We start from the raw sequence: 25,229 nt of genomic DNA on the forward strand, positions 1-25,229 counted from the left end.
ATCTGAGTCCGGTTATATTCTTTTTTTTTTGTGGTTTAAATTTTATGAAATGATCAGATCAGAAAAATTTTCACGTATGTATTACTTGGTCATGGGCGGACTAGAAGTCTTTTCGAGAGCGACCCATCCATGTCAGGAAATTAAAAAAAAAATTTTTTTAACACATAATTTATAACGAAAGAAACATAGTTTCTACCGGGTGCTCTCAAAACATTTCGCTCTTTAACTTTGATTAATTTTTCCTTGATTTTTATTTAGTCACAAGAAAATTTGATTACACGCGATGAAGTAACGAAAAGAAAAAGTGAACACAGTATACAACAATAAAAATGTATTTGATGTATACTTGTGGACAAAAAAATGCGACACTTCCTTCAGATATATATTGATATATGATATGCTTAGTGCCAACAAATGTCACATTTTTATTGACCACAAGAGTATACTCTCTTTAAATAGTTCGAAAGTTCTAAGATTTATATTTCTTATCTTTTATTCATACAATCATATCGAAAAATTCATAATTTTTAATTCATAAATTCATAAAAAATATTTATTATAATTCCAGCAAAATTTGATCAGGTCAACGTCAATTTTGATAATTCAAAAAGCCTAAAATTTATTTCAAATCTTTATGAAACACCCCCGGATCAATTTTCTAAAACTTTAAAGAAATAAAATTAATTTAAAATTCGCAAAATAGTTTTTAAAAAAAAGTTTTTTTGAGTAGAAACACCGCCCGCTTACATATCCGCAATCTACCGTATTATCACGATGTAAAAAACCGAAGATTTCGAAAATTCAAGAGCATGACCTCACAAAAAAACAACTGATGTTTTTCAAAACACACAAAATTATTTCAAATAAACAGAAAAACGAAAAAGTAAAAAAATCGTATGAAAAACCGTTACTCGAATCACACGTTGTTTCGAGCGACTCGTGTCGCTCTACATACTGCAATGAAATGTAAAAAACAGTACGTAAGGTTGAAGGTCAAACAAATTCAAGGGCACACGGTCAAAATGATCAAAAATCAAAATGTACTCATTGTCAAAAATAATTTTATCCACAAAAAAAGCTTCAAAATATGATAAATTTTTGAAAATATTTATTCTCAAATAAAAAACTCTGAATCATTCCCTATTTATCAAATTAAAAACAATTTTTCACTGATCAAAATCATAATATTTTCTTAAGTGATTGAAATTTTCGATTAATTTCATTTAAATCGAAAATTAAAATCACATGGTTTTTCTAAATCACAAACACCCCATCCAAATATCTATCACATGCTTAAAAAGAAAAAAAAACTAAGTTTTCCATTCAACATTTAAAAAAAGAAAATTAAATGAAAATATTTTAATTAGTAAAAATGTTTACCTAATGTGCACGACGATATCCTTAAAATGTCACCGAACATTGGATACGATTTCATTATTTGCGGTTATTAAAAATGTTATTACTAATCCACACATGATTCAAAAAATAAAACACAAAAATTAAAACGGAAAAACAAATGAAAATTGTGTTAAATGCACTGCGTCAAGTCTGCGAATGAATAATGAAATGCATGATTGATAATAAAAAAAACCTCGACTATCACTTTTTATTTAAATTTAAAAAAAATGTGACTTTTTATTAAAGCCTGGTGTAGAAAGAGCATTTTTTTGAAAATCTGTCAGATGGTCGCAATGCAGATGACATTGCGGTGTGCGAGGCGTCAACATAACTTGTATACGCTATAGTCAGACGTTATGTTTTACGTTAGTACCGACACAACCGAACGATGGTTCTACCATTCCTTCATCGACGGTAGAATACAGGGTCATTAAGAAAATTTGAAACATTCAAAACTTTTTTTTATCTTACGATTGACTTTCTTTGGTGTGTTTTTTTGGTGGCAGTTTTTCTAGGAAAGTTTATCAAAGACCAGCAGTTACCCACTCGTTTTGCTGAATTTTAAAAGTAAAATCAATTGATTTTATAATAAAAAGAGTTTGCGTGTTATGCATGAAGGGGATAAGTGAGATCGTTAATCAAAGTGGAGCGAAAAAGGAATCACGTTGTCCCATACAAAATTGCCCACGTTTCACTCCCTTAGGAGTAGAATTTTGGAATTCTTAATGGTCATACTCTTCAAGTTTCAGATCTCTAAAACAAGCGATTTAGGCTTTGCGTTGATCAGTCAGTCAGTCATTCAGGATAAAACATTATATATATATATATATATATATATATATATATATATATATATATATATATATATATATAGATAAGCTTATGAAGATGTCAGCAAAGGTCGAAAGCTCATTAAAATTCAATATTTTACCTTTTTTTCGATATTCGTGGCTTTTAATATCATAAATTCATTCTAAAAGGTCAGACACCAATAAAGAATACAATTTGGTCGTAATAGGAGAAACTATCGCAAATAACTTTCGTCCAAATCTTGCGTTCTATTTATTAAAATTTATAGATTTTACTGTCGTTGGATTTGTCTGTGTATTATCTTCAAAGTCAAAACGCAATTCATGTCAAAGTGCAAGCAACGAATGATAAAAAAAAATTATTCTTACGTTTACAAATCGTAGCGTGCACTTTGAAATAAATCGATTTGAAGATAAAACGCAGACAAGCCCAACGACACCAAAATCATCAAATTTTAATCAATAGAACGCAAGATATAAGGAAAAATGGAAAAAAAAGTAATTTTACAAAATTCGCGAATACGGAAAATCAGATTTAAGGTTTCTTAAACAAACTCCTATCGAATGAATGAATAAAAAAAATCTAGTGTCACAAACTTTAGCCGCTTATGAAAAAAAAGTGTGTTGGTTATGGGTTCACACCAAATTCGGAACGAACGACATGCTCATCAACAAAAAACTAACTTCTGTCAATCGAAAGGTAAAAAATCTGGAAGTGTTTCCATTTTTCTGAATGGCCCTGTACACAAAGAGGGTAGCACAAGCAATAACACACACCACACACTAGGTCGAAAATTCTCAGTAGTAGTACCCGACAATCGCATGCTTTACACGACTTACAATCATTTTTGTGGGTACTTTAATGTCTTTATGTTGATGGTATTTCATACTATAATTTGTTACGCCATTTATTTTTGGTGGAGCGACCACGGCATTAGTTCCAGTTGGAACTGTTGTATTACTGGCAACACTACGATTATACGCTTCATCCAGCGCGGAATATTTCATTATAAGACTTTGGATTTCTTTACGCTTCGCTTCACGCTCAGATAATTCTTCATCGTTATTATTTGTATCCGCTGTAGAAGGTGTTGGGGTTTTATCCGGAGAGACATATCTTTGATGTTGTTGATACGAGGATGTTGGTATATCAACCGGGTACATTTTAAATAAATTATGGGTAGCACTTCGACGGTACTTTTTATGATCCTCGGGAGCATACAACTTTGAAGATGATGAACTAGGTCCAACTGATTTATCAATTTTAAACGTTGAAGTTTTATGATGTCGATTTGTTAATCTAGGTTGATCATATGCACTTACATACTCCGAATACCCGTAAAACGGTTCGTTATACCCAGAATAGTATAAATTTTTGTGTCGATCAATTCGATGAGGTGTTTTTTCTTGACGTAATGTTGGAGATTTTTTTACAGATGCCGTCGATACATACGGATAAGATTTTTCCGTTAAAAATACATTTGATGTGGTTGCACTTTTCACTAACGAATTACGTTTTGTGGTAGATGTGAGTAGAGTTCGGTCGGGTGAACAAGGTTCAATTGTTCGATCACGATCAAATTCTTCGTTTTCATCATCTTCATCCTGATTACGACGTTTTGCTAATTTATTTAATACTGATGAATATTTATTTTCTAACCGACTTCGTGTTGAACCTAGTGAAGTATCAACAATCGGAGCAGCAGCCACTGATAACGCACTATTTTCAAGAAGTTTTGTAGGTGTTTTAGTGGTCGCTCTTGAATGGTTGTTCGATCGATCTGTGAGCGAAGATGATCCACGGACACGTGTTGCGATTTTATTCAATAAACTCGAACACGAATCGGTTAACATTTGAGTAACACTTGCTGTGGTACTTGATCGCACATATCGATTTCGACGTGGTGCCTTTGGTGAAGTTGTATCCATAACTGGTTTTAGCACATCACTTGTGTAACGACTATGATAATCCGGTGTCCTCGACCACAACGGTGACAAAGTACTTTTTACAAACGGCGGATTCGTCGACTTGTCATATGTTGAGGTACGATTTGGATTTTTATAAAATCGCGAATATCCACTCATTTATTTTATTTGATTATATTTTTTTGGTGTGTGTAATGTAATGGCACTTTGTAATGTTTGTTTGTAACTAAATCCGAGTGTCCGAGAACTCGGTGGTGGTGCTTAGACAGTATGACAGAATCTCCCACGTTGATATTAGAGATATATTTATTATGATATACATATATATTACAAGGATGATACTAACTTAAGATAACCGAGTAGGTACTACTCGCGAAAGTTCGTACAATTTGAATGCCAATAATTAGATTAAGAATAATAACGTCTTACGTCCCACCGCAAGCCACAGCATCTGTGTACACCTCGTTTGTAAGTTCGATATAATTATTGTTGTGGCACTGTCGTATTTTTAACTAAAAATATCAACTGTTGGATACCTAGCGAACAGAGTACGTAGGATCGTTGGCAGTGAACATTATTGAAACGTTTGCTTGTATTCAAAATATTTTTTAAGTCATATTTTTCACGAAAATATAAACTTATGCACTGTTCCGGAGGTAAACGTAAAGGGGAGTATTGGTGCTCTTTAGATCCATTTTGTAACCACCAGAATCTCATTTATGTCTAGGGTTTTTACTCCAATCATCTTAGAGTTTCACCTCGGAATATAACGGAATAAGCTGTACAAACATTTATTTTGCTAGTACAAATGTTGTCTCAAAAGTCACATATGGTCACAGATATTCTAGGTCGAAGGTCTCGAAAATTTTATACAAATTTTGTCTGAAACTTTTGTACGTTGGACCGTTTTTGCAATAGAGGTCGCAGAATATGGTGCGCTCAGCTTAACAAGGGCACTATTTATAAATATAAGGTATTGAATAATTCTTTAAATAGTATTTAATAGTATTATGGAAAAAAAACCGCATTATAGACTGTGATTCACGATTGAACCTGTCTATTATACGGTTTTTTCATCCCATGGGGGCTTTACCCATCTCCATTTCAATAGAAAACATCATTTAATAAGAATCATCCTACTGAGGGGTAAATATGACCATAATGATATATCTCTGCTGCTCATTTTTTTTAAATATTTACTTTGTATATAAATATTTCTTCAATAATAACAGAAACAAATTACGATATTTGAAATGAAATGTTTTATTTTAATGTTGAATTCTAAAATAGATTAAAATTAATTATTTCGTTCATAAATTTTGATTATATGTATAATAAATATTGTATGGTCGTCAATGTGGCCAAACTGTCTATACATTTTAATTATGCGATGGATAACTTTCGTTTCAAATTTCTAATTGTTATCGTTAACCAGTAATATTCTTATTTAGTCTTTAAGAATGTATGAGCATGACAACAATGTTTGATTTAAAGGCTCAAAATTTGTTTGTAGGTAGTCTTTTACTCAAAGAATATGTGGTTAAAATTTCAGCTTAGGTATCCGTGCAAATTTTTAAGAAAAAAAGTCATTAAAAATCGATATAAAATACATTGGCTCTTATGGAGGAATATCAAAAAACGACATATTTTGGAAGTTTTTGATAATTTTCATTTGGAATGAATGAAAACAAATTTAAAAAAAACTTTTTAATAGAAAGTAAACATATTAGCAATGAATTAGAAAAGAAAAAAACTAAGTGTCACCGTCCATATAAGGGATGTAAGAGCAGGGTAGATTAAGGGTTGAAATTATTTTTATCTTATTTTCAACTTTGATGATGAATTTTGTTATAACTTCATGAATGTAGACGAAAAATAAGAATAAAATTTTTCGATATGTGTCTTGGTTTTCGAAATATCGAAAGCTAAATAATTAAACAAAATTTTCAATTTTCGATATTTTGAAAATTAAGCCAGATATCGAAAAATTGTATTCTTACTTTTCGTCTTATATCGTCAAGTAATAATATAAATTTATCATCAAAATTGAAAATATCTATTTTTAAATTTGTGCCCCCACTACCATGCTCATACATCCTTAACAGAATGGAGTTTGAAATCTGGAAATTAAGCTTTTTGTGCTTTCTAGAGCTTTTTACTGATTTAAAAGAGTTTAATTTCAAAATGTTCAAGGGGCGACCCAAAACTTTTAAAAGATGTAATGCTTTTTCTTGGTTCATCCGATCGAAAGCTTTGTTCATCCCAAAAAAAAGTGGAAAATTATTGCAAAGTAACGAAAAGCGCCCTCTTAACATTGTGTGCTCTCTTGGAGTTTCGTATTTTAAGGATTTAATCACACGATTAAGTTGTAAAGTTATTTTTTATATCGCAAGCTTTATTTTTCACGAATTTTACTTCAGGTATCATTTAATATTAGCCAACCTGTTTTAAAAGACATGACACAGATATTTGTGTTTTTCATCATTAATTACATCCAACCTGTTTTAATATTAAGACTTGTCCCAGATATTTGTGTGTTTAAAATAACGACGAGATTTTGTCATTCAAAAAAGGATTATTGAAAAAAAAATGAAGTCATTCCGTTAACTACGATAAATATAACACAAGAGTTATTGGATTAAAAAAAATGTTTAAAGCAGTTGAAAGTTTCATTTGAATATGTGTTACAAATGATTGCAATTCTAAATGTTATAAATATAAGACGGCTTATGTTTAAATTATTGTTTCTTTAATTGATCTTGAAACGACCATGAAATCAGATTTCAATAAATAATATGAATTTTTCTTTCCTTAACACCATAAGTAGATAATTTTATTATTTAAGGACATCTAGAAATATTGTGTTATAAGAGAAAATATATCCAATTCTCAAATAAAACGAAGATCTTATATCGCTTCCAAGGGCCTCTATTAGTAAAATTGTTGCGGCTATTACAGAACACTCACTGGGCGGTAGGCATGCTGAACGCCTGGGCCTGACAGTGTATCACCACTATTGCAGGAGCTGTCACAGTGTGAGCTATCACAGCTCTTACCATGAGGAGGTGGACTTATAGTTTGACTCAGTTCAGCCTCTCTTTGACGACCTCTCTGAGCTAAAGTCCATTGACGTCAAAGCACTCCTGCTGTGTACAGTTCAAAATGGTTCATGCAGTAGTGGGCAATCCTTTTTCGTTCCACAACGGACCCCTTGGTCTAAGTATGTCCCACTTCAGGGCAACCCGTTCTAACCTAACCTAACCATGTAATATAATTAAGAGCCTAAGTGGCCGAGCAGTCTAAGGCGATAGACTTTAACCGTTTGTTTACTTAGAATTAGATTGCGGGTTCGAATACAGGCAGCGGCAATGTGAGAAATTATAATTAATGGGTCGGTAGAATTGATCACATTGTCGTCGCTTGGGTAAGAACGAAGTAACCAACTTCACCCACATCATAAATGTAATTCAATAAAGATTAATAAATAATGATGGGGTTGGTCTCTGTTATAGGCATATATGTCAGAAAAACGGAGGTTTAAACCCCATTATTATCATAAATATGTTATGAAAATAATTCATTCGTACAATTTTCCAAAAATTACTATCGTGATTTGTCGTAATATGCAAAATATTGTTTTATAAAATTGCAATATTTAACCACAATTTATAAGAACACAAACTTGAAATGGTTCAATAAACAGTACGAACGACTTTGTGTTTTGTTTCAATAGCCAAGGTAACAAAAAACACAAAGGAAATCTGATAGATATGATAACTCAGTTAGTTGTTATATTAGGTGTTAGATATCTAACTCTACGCAATTACAAGAAAAAAAATATGTTCGTGATATTGAAAATTTTGTTCCGCATTTAATAGAAAAAAAATTATTGATCCCTTACCAAAAAAAAAAAAAAAACTAATGAATCCTTGAACAGTAATTGATACAAATTAAGGGTATGCGAACACTGTACAGCTTTAAAAATGAACTCATGACATACATATTAGTGCGTTATTCGTCTGCTCTGTTAGACAGTTCAAAGCCTGTTGGTCCTTTCTGGTCCTTGTGATCATATTGCCATCAAATAAAGCTTGAAATGATCACTGTTGATATGTGATGATAACTTTTACAAAGAAATTAAAAATGCCTCATATTGTGATAAAATTCGATAACTTTTTCTGGGCTTAAAAGTAAAGATCACGCGTTATAGCCTCCACCTCTCTTGCTCTCGCTTATCCTTTTTCCATGGCACCCTGCATAGCAGTAGGGATTGTTTTACACAGATAAAATATATGTACAGAATTCAATTTTTGTTAACATGTTATACAGTCTTGATTCATTGAGTGTATCAGAACAGGTGGCCAAATAATTGTACTTCGTTCACAATTTTATAGAAATCTTCAATTTATGTTTCAAAATGATGCTCATAGATGGTGTAGTAAAATGCCATAGACTAAATCTAATTTTTTTTGATTTTGAAAAAACTATATCTTTATAAATTCTAGCTCATGTGTTAATCTGATGTTTTGCGTGAAAATGTAACAAACACCTTGCTTTCACATTTATAATATATAAGGATAGAGATTTAAAAAAACTACATTTCGATATCTTCAGTAGTTTTAGTGTGATGTACGAACAGGAATTTATTTATATACAAAGTGATGCCAAAAAGTTAATTCTACAAATTTAAGTTTCTCATAGGAAAAAAGTCGTATCAGCAAAAATATTGAACGATACAAATGAAAAGAATGCATGCTCCTAGAAAATTCTAGGCTTAGACAATTGAATAAATCGTTTTTATGGTTAAAACATAACTATAAAAAGTTAAAAAATGATACAATACAAATATAAAGCAGATATTATATATTGATCCAATAAACCAAGGTGAAATTATGTTTCAATGGTAAAATGACGATAGCCTCTGATACTAGCCAAGCATGATTCAAGCATGTATTGCACGCATTAGTACAATAAATCACTTATATTATTTTATTTATTTTATCATTCACAATTATTTATATCTAAATAAATATTATATCTTTGAAAGATGTTGAAAACTTTAATTGGTTCTTATTTGATTAAGACTGTACGATCGACAGCGAAATTTTGGAAAAAAAGAACCTCTGTGCAGTCCGCCAACAAATTAGCAACGAGTAACATACATAATAAGAGTAATTAAGATTAGTTAATTCATTACTGATGATGGCTACTTGGTAGTCGAATTACGTATTTCTTAAATACAAAAAAATTGATCTTGGAGGAAATTGGGGCAAAAATCGAAATTTAGGTTGAATGAAGTCCAAATTTGGATTCGAACAAGTCCCGGCGGTTGAACTCTTCGAGGAAATAATTTGCATATCGCTAACTCTAAATAACAATTCAAAATCCCATCTTTAGCAACTTTCCACTACGGATCGTATCTGAAGTGACTCGCTCTCTAGTCCTTTACAACGAGTTGTTTGAGTTGAGTTTGACGACTATAGGAGAAGTTGGTTGGGTTCTGAAGTTTTTAGTCCTCGTGTTCAAAAGTGGGACACTATTCTAGAAATTTTTTCCGGTCTATTTTCTAAATCTATTTGACAACTTAACGTATTTTCATAATTATTTTTGGATATACATAGAAGAATTTACTTTTTCGCGTAGATGGACGAATTTTTCGCTTTCGCTTGTATTCTTAGAGAAACGCAAGTAATAACAAACGCGAAAATTTCAAAATACACCAGAAATTTATTTTAATGATGCCCAAATACAGATTCGAACAACAAACAAAACTGAATTTTTTGAACTGTGAAGCCGGTTTTTTATCATTTTACATTTTAATTCTAAGCGGTAACATAAAAAACTATTTTGCAAAAAAGAAACTTGACACTATATAAGGAGTTTGACACTTAAAAATTATACTGACCACATGTCAAGTTAAAATGAATAAGACTTCGAAAGTAAGTGCCAGAATTTATCGATTAAACAAAGAAATTTACATTAAATAAAGAAAATCATTCTTAATGGAAAATTTTCGTAAAAACTTTAGTTTCTAATTAAAACACAAAGTTTTCCGAAGTATGTGACACTTTGAACTTGATAAAACATTAAAATTAATTTAAATAGAATGACGATTCACAAAACTCAGAATTCAAAATACTTAAAAGTTAAAAATGACTTACATATTTCATAAAAAATATTTCAACATATTTCAAAACTTTATTTGTAAATAGATAAATTTTTTCAACAATAACTCCAAAATCAAAAAATCACTGATACGAACTAAGTCAATGTACGAAATATTGTTTGAATTTGAACACAAAATTTGATTTACTAATCAACACTTATTTTAATATAATAATATTTAATTAAATCATTGTATTTATTTAGACTTTTGAATTCATTAAGTCAAACTACTAAGTGTGGAGTCAATAATTACTTCGATTTATCTGTGTATTGGAATAAGACTTAATAATTATGTCTAGAATATTGAATTACGTCATATTATCAATATATTAGCCTTCATAAATATGTAACAAATTCATTTTTAAAAAAGGAAATAAAAAAAACGCACTTTCATTCATCAGTTTTATGTCGAGTGGTTGGGCACATGATGTAAGCGTGTGTTTTACTTTGATTTCAGTTTATTTTTGGCTGATTGGGGTTGTGTATTGTTTAAAAATTCTTGTTTTTGGAAATTCTTGGATTTAGTTTAGGTAAAACTGAAATTTTGTAGAAAATAAAAGTTAGTGAAGTTTAATATTGAACGTGAATAATAAACTAGGGAAAGTAGATAAAAGTCATTACGCCCGTGTGATAAGAACTACTTAGCCCACTGTTTTTCGTGGAATAAATAGTCTATTACCACACGCAAACAATTGACGGGGTTAATTGTTGAAATACCATGACGCAATCGTTTATTTTTTTACGTCATGTAAAAAAAAAAGATAATCGCTCTAAGATAGCCACAGTTTAGTATATATAACACGATTGTAACACGATTGTGGTGTTACACACACATAATTGAAATTCCCATATAATATATATTATATCATGTTTTAACGTAATTTACGCCCTCAAGGGTAAACAGTGATGTTAAATGTTTAAAACAAAGTTATTTATTTTTTTATAAGGAACATTTTTTACATCTAAACTTTTGTTCTATCTCTAACGGTTTACAAGATGGGTCCTACCGACCCAAAACCAATTGACATGTGTTTCAGCTTGATATCTCTTTTTCGTTTTTGAAATATCGTGTTTACAGGCAGTCGGAAATGGAGTAATTAGATGATTTTATGAACACCTATACCAAAATTTTGTTCGTAGCATCAATATTTTGAAGCGTTTCAAACTTGGGACTAAACTTAGTATACCTTGACTTATACCTAAACTTTTCAGAATTACTTTATTATAGTCTCCTATTAATCTAATTGTCAAAAATTTTATCGCAAATTTTAATAAATAATTGACAATTTGAAGAGATTTGACACTTTTTCTTGGTAAAATTATGTTTGAAACAAGAATTTGAGAATTAAGCAGAAATTACCGAATAACTATCCATAAAATCATTTAGAATTTAGATCGAGAAATGAATTCGTAATTTTCAACAATAAAAGAAAATTTCCGTCATGTTTTAAATCAGCGAATATAAGAAATGTAATGGAGTTTATTTTGAGACAGCTGCTCATGTAACGAAAATTGTTTATAAAACTGCCACATGTTTCATTGTTTACATTTGGATAATTACCTCATTTACAATTGAAAATAATTAATGAAAAGTTTAATGAACCGGGACATATATTGACTAATTAGTCGTTCTGACGATGTTCATTTTATTTAGCAAAAAAAGCAATTTCATTCTAGAATAGCATCCCACAAAGCGGATAAGAAAAATAGGAAAAGTGATCCCTAAAAAAAGCTGCTAAAACTAAAGAGTGTATAGAAGCTAATAAATACCTGAAGCGGTCTCAAATAATTCGTTTGGAATGCTTGTGAAGTGATTTTATTCCGATTTTTTGTTCGAAATATGTTGAATTTTTTTTCATTTTTATTCGAAAATTTTTTTCTGGTCAAACTGAATTTTGATTTTAATTTACTGTATATTAAAAAGTTATAAACCATAATTTATCCCATAATGCAATTTTTCCGAATCACCTTGGATTGGAAACAAATTTTATCAAAATGTTATAAAGACCATGAAAAACTCGGAAGAGCTTTTTTGTTTAGTAGGTGACTCATCAAAGTGTAAAATCATTTTAAAGTATTTACAAATAAAATTTTCAAACGACATTCAAATGTGAATAAATTTTTTTTCTATTTGTAATGAAAATATTTGTTATGGGGCATGCGTACACGATTGCCAATAAACGAATATCGAACGTCATAAAATCGTTTTCTATTTAAAGAGTACTTTTAAAGGCAAATAATAATCGTTGCTTTGTTTATATTTAAATTAGGTTTATATTTATTTAATATGTCTTTATGGTAGCCATGAAAACATGGGCTCTACCAAATAAAATAAAGTTTTGTAAAAATTTTTTATATTTTAAAACTTTTTGCTTCCTGTTTTGTGTATGAACAGATTATTATTTAAAAAGTAATAAAAACTTTTCAGTTTGTTAAATATTTAATCTAAGCACGTATCGGCGCAAGAGTGTCGAAAAACAAAACACCAAATGTTTATATTGATTGGTTATTTTTCTCAAAAAAAGAATTTTCGTGCTTATTTAAGTTTAAGCGTACTTGGTAATACTATGATTTTGGCGTAAGTAGGCCAAATAAAGTAGTTAGTAGTTATAGTAGGCTAAATAAAGTACTAGTTAAACAAGGCTTTTCCTTGCAAAAAAAATTGCTAGGCTTAGACTAATCGAATTAGAATTTGACTCGGGAAAAATTAATAACAGCAATATTCCTTCGAAAATCGCTGGAAGAAGGGGGTTCTCACTGGCAGTCTAAATTTCGGCTTTCGGGATTCCAACAATATTGCGTCATCAATTTTACATGAAAAATGGTCATTATGAAAGGTTTGAAATTAAATTTTCTACATTTTTGGCCCTCATAAATTTTTCCCTAGAATCATTTTTCTTGTTTCGACAGAAAAAAATTTGCGTGAATTTCGCCCGAATATATCGTACATCTTCGATGCTATTACTTTAGAAAGGTGTTACAGCAAGAATGCACTACTTTCTTGATTTTTATCCCCAAGAAATCATAAAGGGGTGCTGAGTCAAACGTTTTAATACTTTTATTTTGATTTTTCGAGATATTCTGAGAAGTGTGTCTTCAATAGTGTAAGACTCCTTCGTCTAGCTGATAAAAAGACTTAAGTTTCGCAAAGCAAATGTTTTTACGTTTTAGTTTATTTATAGAAATATGACGTAGGTAAATTTTTTTGCGAGGCTAATTTTTTTTCATATAAACTCATCAAAACCGGAAATATTTTCGATTCAAAATAACACATTTCAATGTTTTTTTTTTTTAAATATAAACTTTATTTTTTTAATTTAATGTTTTCGTAGTAATGTGTAAATGACTTAATAGATAATTTTACTATGCGAGAATAGACAACACGCAAAACACATCACACATCACACATACAGTAAAGTAAAGTAAATCTTTTAATAAAATTATTATTCTGAGAATAAAAATATGTCTATAAATATAGATTTATATTTATAATTATAGAAACGACTTTTAAAGTGATTTGCCAATCCAAATATAAAACATTATGAAAATGTGTGCATTTAAAAAGAAAGCTTATTCAAGTGCGCGTTCATCATCATCCAATTTTATTTTATTCAGATTGTAATAGGTCTAGAGCCAGTCGTAGTATTTGAGGATCATTACAAGTAGTGTCCCCAGTAATTTACAGTCGTGCTTAAGGATGTATGAGCATGACAACAATGTTTAATTTAAAGGCTCAAAATTTGTTTGTAGGTAATCTTTTACTCAAAGAATATGTGGTTAAAATTTCAGCTTAGGTAACCGTGCAAATTTTTAAGAAAAAAGTCATTAAAAATCGATATAAAATACATTGGCTCTTAAGGAGGAATCTCAAAAAACGACATATTTTGGAAGTTTTTGATAATTTTCATTTGGAATGAATGAAAACAAATTTAAAAAAAACTTTTTAATAGAAAGTAAACATATTAGCAATGAATTAGAAAAGAAAAAAACTAAGTGTCACCGTCCATATAAGGGATATAAGAGCAGGGTAGATTTAGGGTTGAAATTATTTTTATCTTATTTTCAACTTTGATGATGAATTTTGTTATAACTTCATGAATTTAGACGAAAAATAAGAATAAAATTTTTCGATATGTGTCTTGGTTTTCGAAATATCTAAAGCTAAATAATTAAACAAAATTTTCAATTTTCGATATTTTGAAAATTAAGCCAGATATCGAAATATTTTATTCTTACTTTTCGTCTTATATCGTTAAATTTGTGCCCCCACTACCATGCTCATACATCCTTAACAAAATTGAAAATTGTGTATATCAAGAGAGGGTGGGTGGAGGCTATAAAACGGTGGTTTTTACTTTTAAGTAGTTTTTAGTTATTCGAAAAATAAAAAACAGCAACTGAAAATTCCAGTCCGTTGATTGTTAAATACCACACACGGCTGGCCTTAGCTCTATAATTTTATTAAAACACATGGAATATTCAATTTAAAGTGTGAAAAAAACCATACTTTTAAAATTTATCGTCACATTCTGCAGTTGTATGTTTTTAGTAACTAAAGAGATAATTTTTTAATTGCATTTTATTTTCAGTTAATTTGTCAGTTATTTAAAATAAATTTGCGTCTCAATTTACAGTTTTAATTGAGAAATAAAAAGTTTAACGAATTACTTATTTTAGAGATTAGTTTTATCGTTGTTTTCTAAGCTCCTTTTAAATTTTAAAACGTTTTCCCTTAAGCAGACGGTTTTGTAAATCTATTTACTTACTGTCCAGAACATGTTAATGTACTTTTTTTTAAATGTAAGAGTACCTACGAGTTGTGAGAGTTAAACGATTAACTCTTTCAGTTGGTATACATGTTAACAACAAATTTTTTTAGTAAATTGGTAGTTTTATCCTTAATTGCTATGTCCAAAGCGAATACCGATAAATCTACACATATAAAATGCTTTGTCTTGAATGACTGACGGATCAACGCACAGCCTAAACCGCTGATCCTAGATATCTGACACTTTGAGAGATTTTTTTTTGTATAACGTAAGCATTCGGTAAGAAAGGATTTTACGAAATTCTACCTCTAAGGAGGTGAAAAACGGGGACAAAGTTTGTACGGGACAACGCAAGTCCTTGATCCAATCTACTTCAAATGCATAAACATTCTTTAACAGAATATCCAGCGAAGCGGGTGGGTATCATGCTAATACACTCATATCGAAATGAACAAGGGTTAAAACCCTTCGTAATTGCGCCCGAATTTAGGATCAAAATCGAAACCACCGAATAATCGCCATATTCACAGCATTTGGCACTACGTTTTTGTATTTCAATGGCCAGTCCCTTATACCTGTTTTGAAATGTTTCGATCGAATTATTTTTAACTCAAACTACTTGAACAAACTAGAAGTTATACCGGAAAGCGTCTGTTTTTCGAAGACTGGCGGTCTACTCTGAAGTCAACAAACAAACTATTTGATAGATTAACCAGGCATTTTTTTGATCATAAACTTTTTATTTTCTAACCTCTTGTTTAGTTTTTTTTAAATAAAAATTAATTCTTCGTAATTGTCGAAATAGCGACGTATTTCCTTAGGTTAGAGTAGATTTAAGGGCTTGGTCGGCAGTGCCAACACTGTAAGTCCTAGGCCCATTTTATTTAACCTATATTTAAAAATTTATTTAACAAAGCTCAAGTTCCTGACATGTAAAAATTCTTGTTTCATTTTCAAAATATTTTTATGGAAATGATTTTGTATGATAAAATCCAATAAAATTGCAAATTTTTAGAGAAGTATTTCTAAAATCCTTTTTTGAAAATGTGCAAAACAATGAGAAAAATTAATGTAAAGCCTTCTCTAAGAGTATTTTATTCCTATTTATCCTTGACCATGTGAATTTCTTTAAAACAATCAAAATGATATATTTTCCAAGAATGTACAAATTTCAAAGCTGCGCAATTAAAACAGCGCGTGTTTTGGCTGAATCATCATTGACAAAGTCTGTTAATTGCGTCATGGGAATGATAATAAACGATACAAAACACACACGAATACCTTCGCAAATACATGCAAAACAGAAAAAAACACACATTCAAAGAAAATACCTCCTCACTAGTGGGTGAATTCGTATCGTTACCTAAATCTTGATTAGGTTTACACTCGTTTAAAGAATGACCGGATGATTGCCAACCCTTCTTCTGTTCCCCAAACGGAGTAAGTGTATCTTCATGACTCCAATCGAAATTGACCGGCAACGGTGGCCTTGGAGGTGGAACTTTAACATCATCATCATCATGACTCACTTGTTTACTTAAATGAATTTTAGGCCATCCAGACGATGAAGCACGTTGTAAACCACCATTTTGACAAACATTCTCGATGTTTTTCGTCGATTGTCGTCGAAATGGTGGGATTGTTAACGCACTCAAATCATCCACCCTAAATCGTGGTACCTCATTTGGAGGTGGTGGAATTATTGGACGATTTACAATAACCTTACCGGGTTGTTTCATGATTTTCGAGGTTTGTGGTCCGAATAAAATCGAATTTTCATTACGTGTTTGTAATGGTAATTTTCGATTGATTTCACGTGGTGAACTAAACGCTTGTATGCGTGGTGCTCCAAAGTATACTGGACTGCGTGTAGCAACAGGTGCTGGGGGCCACGTTGTTGATTCTGGTGTATCCATTTTTTCGAGTAAACACACACAAGAACTCTCACAGTATTTTTTGCTCACTTTTAAACAAATCACAAACAACAAACACTATTTTAAATTGAAGACGTTTAAGGGAGTTTTAAAAGAAGAGTTGACTAACTTTCTTCCGGCCATTTGAAGCGTTATTGTGCCAGAAGAATCTTCACATAATAATAAAATTATTGTTCATGAATTTTCAACTTTGTATATGATTTTAAAATATAAAAAAAAAACACTAAGCATGAAAATAGTTTGAACTAAACTTATAAAATCGCCAAAAATAGATCAGCACATTCATAATACATACAACAGTGAACTAAAAACTTTACTCATGAATTTTGTGTATCTCTGATCTCTGTGTGTTCACGTTTGTTCTTCTCGTTACCTCTCTTTTCTCTTCCTAAATCGTGTACAAATTTTTACTAATAATTTTACTTAAACGTTTTTTGTTTATTTATTTATTTTTGAAATTTATTATGTTTCGTAATAATTAGGACATTTGAAATATTTTACATATGGTTATTTTAAAATTGACCACTAGGCCAAAGCATGATTTGTAAAAATTGACTGTCAATATTGTTTGAAATCAATTTATAGCCGGATTTGCTTGACGCCAGATATACATAGCTGATTTTACAAATTATTTCACTTGTAGAAAGAAAGTTACATTGTGAGCAAATAACAAAGTCGAGTGTCAAATGAAGTGAAGTTTATAACGAAATAATTTTTATATTTAAAATTGCAATTGCCCAGCGAAGCGGGTGGGTAGAGTTTCTGAGATATCGCAATGTTTGGATATCGCAAAAAGTCGCAAATCGCTGAGATATCGCAAAAACTATTCGACCAGTCAACAAATGCACCCGATTTTTGTACTTTTTGGGTTAAAATTACTTTATATACTGAGTTTTATCGAAATTGGAGATAACAAAAATTGTTAGATTTTTTGAAATTTTTTTGAGGGGTACCCCTTTGAAAAAAATCGAGAAAATCGAAAAAAAAATTTTGTTATGGAATTTGATGAAACTCGGTGGATGAGGTAATTTTGATCCAAAAAGTATGAAAATTAGGTTAATTTAATGATTGGATGCAGATTTTCTGAGATATCGCAATATTTGGATCGATTTTAGGCCGTATCTCAAAAACTATTCGATCAGTCAATAAATGCACCCGATTTTTGTACTTTTTGGGTCAAAATTACCTTATATACTGAGTTTTATCGAAATTGGAGATATAAAAAATTTTTCGATTTTTTGCAATTTTTTTAAGGGGTACCCCTTTGAAAAAATCGAGGAAATCGAAAAAAAAATATTTGTTATGGAATTTCATGAAACTCGGTGGATGGGGTAATTTTGATCCAAAAATTATAAAAATCCGGTTAATTTAATGATTGGATGCAAAGTTTCTGAGATATCGCAATATTTGGATCGATTTTAGTCCGTATCTCAAAAACTATTCGACCAGTCAACAAATGCACCCGATTTTTGTACTTTTTGGGTCAAAATTACCTTATATACTGAGTTTTATCGAAATTGGAGATAAAAGTTTTTTTTCGATTTTTTGCAATTTTTTTAAGGGACACCCCTTTGAAAAAATCGAGAAAATCGCAAAAAAAATTTTGTTTCGGAATTTGATGAAACTCAGTAGATGGGGTAATTTTGATCCAAAAAGTATAAAAATCCGGTTAATTTAATGATTGGATGCAGAATTTCTAAGATATCGCTAATATTTAGATCGATTTTAGTCCGTAAGATCGAGTTTTATAGACCCGATTTTTGTCAATTTCTGGCAAAGATTAGCAGATTATTAGCAGATTAGCAAAGATTAGTTCGATAATTTCTTAAAAAAATTTACTCGTATTGTAAAAGGCTTCCAAGGCCCACTATTTTTCGTGGATTCAATAAATTATTTTAAAATTTCTCGAAAAATCCACGAGTATTTTAACTCGATCGGAACGGCAAACAGAGAAAATATTCAATATTTGCTATAGCCTGGCAATATCTGAAATGCCGAACATCTGTCAATTTTCAATATTAATCTCACAAATGGACCTCTCCGAAAAGCAACCTATATTTTTTTTACTTTATTGTCCTAAATATTTATAACTTTTAAGCACTATTTGTAGTTTTCGACAATGGCAAAATTTTAAAGCTTTTATTATTAAAATTAATGAATCCTTTGATGTTAACATTCAGAATTCCTTCTGATGACAAAGAATAAAATAAATCTAGAAATCAATGCTCAAATTACGGTCTGAATTCTAACTTGATTATTTCATAATTGATTGAAATTTTAAACAGAATTGGTCGAAATATTTAATTTTATAACAAATATACCCATGGTTATAGTTTTAATTTGAGACAGGCAAAAAAGAAACCGAAAATTAAGTTAGAAAAAAAATTAAAATCTTGTATACTTAAAAATAATTACTGTCCTTTCTCAGGACCATTTTTTCTGGAACTGAAGATTTTAATTTCTTTTCATAACTTACAATTCAGTTTTTTTGCATGTCTCTTTTGAATGATGCAACGATGATTGTTCAGACTAAAATATTTTTTGAAGGGGGTTGTTTGGGGGACAACATTGGGATTGTTGGTTTGATTTATATAATCAAAGAATTTTTATAGAAAAATAAAATAACAAGTAATAATACCTACATATACTTTCCAATAAATTCGGATGTGTTTTTTTTTTTGTATAAATGTATTTTTTTTTGGTGTAAGGGAAACATTGTTTGGACACTCACCTGAGGTGACGATTCGGACCGTCTGGATTTCTGGAAACTATCGTGCTGATCCACATCAGCACGATATTTTCTTGATTTGGATGTGGAACGATTATCTCCATGACGATGTCGATGCCGTTTACTGTACGTGGATGAACGACGTAACCTACGTTTACAACGCTTGCTTACTGATGATCTTCGTTCATATTGACGGGATCTTTGAGCTCGCTCGCTACTAATTTAAATGGGAAAAAATTGTTTGGTTAGTATTAAAAATAGTTTCTGGGCTTCGATAAAGGTTTCAGAACTAATGTTTTATGAAAATGACACATTATTACTTCCATTATAATTTGTTAACGAAGCTAATCCAAGATGAAAATTGCAATTGTGATTAGAAAAACTTCAAAACAAAGTGGATACATGAAAACAAGAACTTAAAAATCTTTCCTCAATCGTTTTTTTTCAATTAATAAATACATGAAAAGCTTTCTACCATATTTGCAAGCCTTCAATTGCATTCGTAAGCCTTCGATTGATTTGGTAAGCTCTGGCTTGCAAGTAGGGTTTCTTCTCGAGAATTTCCGCCTCGGAAATCTCGGAATATAGTTTTTAGTCGAAGCGGGAAAAAAATGAAAATAGATTTTTCAACGCTGCAAAAATACGACATTGATTGTCACGGGAGTAAAATAGAGGTGAGAGTTCATATGAAACTTGGTTGTATTTGAAGTTAGAAATGTGAAAATTGATATACTTGCTCATGATTTGGGTACGGAACCCTAAACTGGCACTTGATAGATACCTAAGAACACTCTCCGTCAAATTACCTTTCAAATGATTCCAAACAAATTAAAATCGGCTCATTCGTTTAGACGCTACTATGCCACAGACAGACACACACACATAGCGGTCAAACTTATAACACCACTTTTTTTAATTCGGGGGTTGAAAATACCTTAAATAGTGAAAATGGAGAGGGGGTCAGGAAAAAGATCCCGGTTTTATGTGCCAATTTTTGGGTTTGTTAAGATAATTAATAGGTCTTCAGTTGATTAAATTTAAAGCATCTTAATGTTTGAGAAATATTTCTTTAAAAATTTCCCAGTCAAGTATTGCGGTACAGTGGTTAAGAATGATTTGAGAGACTACGGTTCCATAAAAGGACTAAGCAAAAAAAACTTTAAAGGCTAGTTGATCAATTAAAATGTCCAAATTTATGATCTTTTTAACAATTTTATTTTCAAATCAAGAAATAATATGGATGTTTACTCCACGTGACATACCACCAAATACAGGAAAGAATCTTATGAATAAATAAATCATTAAAGACAGATAGATCTATTTAAAAATGACTAAAATAGAAAATAAGAAAAACCTTCGATGAAAATAAATAAAGTGCAGTTGGTTGGAATGTCGTCTTTACAAATTATAAATTGTTTTGAATATAGAATAGATCTATTAGTTTAAGTTGGTAATGAATGGTATTAGGAACTTACAGCAAAAATAAATGCATATCATTAATTAAATGTTTTGAAATAATCTCTTCTCACAAAATAATCTTGAAAAATAAATTTTATTTAAAATTTTATACCCGATCGATTTCATTTTGACAAATATTTTGATTTAGGACGGGTAACTAAGTAAGTAGACCTTTTATCATTTTATGTGTCAAAGCCTTCTTGGCCACTGTATGAACCATGAAGGTTATAAAGAAGGAGAACGATCGCTATAGAAAATATTGTCCCCGAAATATGCATAAAATAAGTGAGGCGCTGCGATCGCTAAGTTGTATCAATAAAAGCGGGCTGTTGTGCGCTAATTTGAAATGATATATCAATTTGTACATTATGCAACTAACTTCATCTACTTGTACTCATAAACAGCTAACTTCGCAGATACTACTTAATGATGACAGCGCGGCTGGTGGCTGAAAAATGAACTATAAATTCTACAAAATTTCAGGGACAGGCGCGCTAATGCTTTAACACGTAGCGATCGTTCTCCTTCTTTATAACCTTCATGGTATGAACTATTTATGGTAAAATGTCAGTAAAGTCGACACATTTCGATGTTGTCTATTTCTTACCCCCGAACTAAAAAAAAGTGGATGTTATAAGTTTGACCGACCTATCTGCTTGTCTGTGGCACCGTAGCGCCTAAATGGATGAAACGATTTTGATTTTTTTTTCTCCTTTGAAAGGTAATTTAATGGAGAGTGTTTTAGCTATGTTTCAAAAACTAGTTTAGGATTCCGTACCCGAAAAAATTAACAAATTTGCAATGATCTTCAAAATCGGTTCAGTTTGGGAAAAAGGCTTTAAAGAAAAAGGTAATTTAATGGAGAGTGTGCTTAAATATGTTTCAAGTGCGGATTTAGGGTCCCGTACACGAAAAATTTGTCGGATTTGTTAAAATTAAAATTTGAATGAGTTAAAATTTTTCTCATACAATTGATGTCGGAAGATTTAACGAAAATCACTTAAGCCAGACCAAAAACATTTAAAGTTGATCATTTGAGGATTGATTATAGTAGTTGTGTACACACAAATACTGCTGTCAGTCTAGCGAACTCAAGAACAGGAGTCAGATACATACTATCAAATCGGTTATGATTGCCGTGGTATAGAAAAATATTTTTTATGAGATTATCTGAAATTTTTTAAGAGGGAACCCCTTTGAAAAAATTTAAATAATCGCAAGTTAAAAACATTTTCATAAATGTTTGATATTCCGTTCGAAGTTTTTGAGTTTTTTTAGCAATTTATTTAATAAAAGGAATATTCTCATTATTTCAAATTATGTTCAAGTCGTGATGATATTTGAATAATATTAATATGTAATTCTATTCTCTAGAAAATAGTAATAATAAAATTTTAGTAAAACTTTAGCTTTCAATTTCAAAAGTTTTCACTACAATAAAGAAAAAAACTTAAAAAACAATGATAAATGAAAACTGAAAGTATACTACCACGGAATAATGTCATACAGCACAGATTTTAAACAAATGATACCAGAGATACCATATGCGAAGTAAGTGTAAGTGAATGATAAATAATATCGTTGGTGTACTTTTAAATTTTATAAGCAGATATTGAAACTGAACAGGTGTGCTGAATAAAACCATGTAAGGTGTTGCTAAAATCTTTTTAACTAATTTCACTCACAATCAGTATAAACAGATGGTTTTTTGTGCTACTCCAATTTTTTTGTTTTTAAAAATCTTTATATGAAATCATTTTTTAGGATTCCGTAGCCAAAAATAGATGCTGGAGATCAAAGAGTATTGCACTGGTTTCGAAACGAGTATAACATTGAATTAGAAAATTTAACACCCGCTATTGTTAAAGCACTGCCATTTCATGAATTGAGTCTTACGTTATCCCACGAACGTGAAACGATTTTTCAATACTGGGTCCTTAGCACCTTGAATAAATACCGGGTTAGTCTTGAGATTATTAGATTCTAATTTAGTTCAGTTCCTAGCCCAAAAAAATGGATCGTAAACGTAAACGTGAATGAAAATAATCAAAGTAGACTAAAATGTTTTTGAAAGTTTTTCAACAATTGATGAGAGTGTTGTGCAGATTAGTGTCCCGACATATTTTTCGAGCTGGAGACTTGTCAAAGTAAACATGATCTTAAGGACTGTCTCAGAAATGATTGATGAAAAACTGGGGTAAACTATGAGCCACGAAAATTAATAGATTATCCCAGAATATAAAGGCTGATTCAAACTGTGTTTCCTAACTTTAATTAATATAAAAAAGATTAGTATTTTCTTAGTTATATATTTAAACGACCAATTTTTGTATATATATATATATATCTGGAATCTCGGGAACGGCTTCAACGATTTTCATGAAATTTAGTATGCAGGGGGTTTTTGAAGGGAAAAATCGATCTAGCTTGGTTTTATTTTTAGAAAACATCGTTTTATTCGTGTTTCCAGGAAAAATGAAAAAATATGACACTTCCTGACATCTATTGGCCAGTAGTAATACTATTATTTTTTTAATTGGGAGAAAAAGTGAAGGTACGATTCATATCATAAATGGAATATTTCCAAACTAACATTTGCCGTTTGAAAGTATTCTCATAGCATTCTAATTTACAGTGTTGCAAACTGAAATTGGATCACTCTCTAAAAGCAAAATTTGGCCTTTTTTTATACTCAGAAAGGGTACTATATTAATAATATTTCCGGGGATGATTGCTAAGAGTATCACTATTATCGTGATTAAAGAAAATCAAACTTGAGTTTTCCAACAATCTTCAATTTGTTCATGTAATCAATATTTTTTTAAATAATAATTGAAGGTCATAACCTATTTAATTTCCCAAAACTTTTGTATAAAATAAGTAAATCTTTTGTTTAGAAATCAGAATAAAAGTAAAATTTTTCCACAAAACCAGTTAAAACTCATTACCTGTCTTTTGTTTTAATTGTCTTCACACATCAAGTATATTAAAATAAAAAAATATGATACCTTCTTGAATCCAAGAAGATGGCATGGATTCAAATTACAATTGGAAACAATACGTACACATTACACTTGGGAACCCATGTGGCAACAGCGACATACAAAACAGGAGAATGTTGTCGTGACGATAGCGTGCTAGTTGTGCTCGTCTTACGAGCAAACATATCTTGTCGACGCATAGACAATGGATCCGTTGACGGTACCATATTGTTACGCATTGCAAACATTGAATTGAATGGACTTGGTTTTATGATACGTGTCACTGCACGTGATCTACCATGATGTCCAGCAGGTATTATTGTGCTAATTGTTGAAGCACACGATCTACGTGATCCTGGCGATGAGCTACCATCATCAACGTTGCTCAGTCCACTATAATTTGTTCCATAATTTTGGCTATTGTTGTTTTGATTGTTATGGAGTGAAAATGATGCTATGCGTGATGTGACTAATTCCATTTTGGATTTGAGTTTTTTTTTTTTGTATGTTTTCTAAATTAAGTTATCACAGCCTTATTTAAGTGTTGAATATTATATAATTGTTTAAACATAATTAATGTTTAAATTTTTTAAAGAGAGTTTATGCTGAAATTTAAAAGGTTTGATAAGAAAATATGCCAGTTTATTCTGCACCTTGGAATTTAATACCATAAATAATAAGTTATCAATGCAAGATATCGCGTCTATAGTCTTTTCATGAAATAATTCTTAAATTTACATATAGCATTCGTGAATAGATCCTTAAGACCAAATTTTCTGGTGACAAAAAATTTATCACCATTGAAAATACGTATAACAATTTTTTTACTCAAACTAGCAGGATTTTCTCCTGAGCCTCCTCCACACTCCCGCGAAGTAGCAGAAAGTCGGACAAGAAACAATAATGTAGAGGTGATACTTATGGTGTCTCGTCTGTCCTCACGTCGCTTTATCTGACTTCGCTAACAAGGCGGGTTTTTGTCTCCGAGTCAAAGATAACATGATGCACCAAGACTAGTTGAGTCTACCTTCATTTTGACATTCTCGCGATTACTAAGTTAT

General features: G+C 30.8%; 1 protein-coding gene across 7 annotated transcripts in view; it reads right to left on the reverse strand.

Moving 5' to 3' along the window:
• The window catches only part of LOC123293886 (dual specificity protein kinase CLK2), a 48,632-nt gene that overhangs the window by 6,985 nt on the left and 16,418 nt on the right, over positions 1 to 25,229 (reverse strand). For 2 of the 7 annotated variants that reach the window (XM_044874867.1, XM_044874873.1), the window contains one exon: positions 19,733 to 19,946. In XM_044874867.1, the coding sequence (XP_044730802.1) occupies positions 19,733 to 19,946 (214 nt within the window). Of the gene's footprint in view, positions 1 to 3,047; positions 4,432 to 16,398; positions 17,200 to 19,732; positions 19,947 to 24,252; positions 24,663 to 25,229 lie in introns of those variants that run through there. The other 5 variants (XM_044874870.1, XM_044874869.1, XM_044874868.1 and 2 more) reach the window with 5 other exon arrangements.

Source organism: Chrysoperla carnea, chromosome 2 (assembly GCF_905475395.1).
Source record: "Chrysoperla carnea chromosome 2, inChrCarn1.1, whole genome shotgun sequence".
Lineage (NCBI taxonomy): Eukaryota > Metazoa > Arthropoda > Insecta > Neuroptera > Chrysopidae > Chrysoperla > Chrysoperla carnea.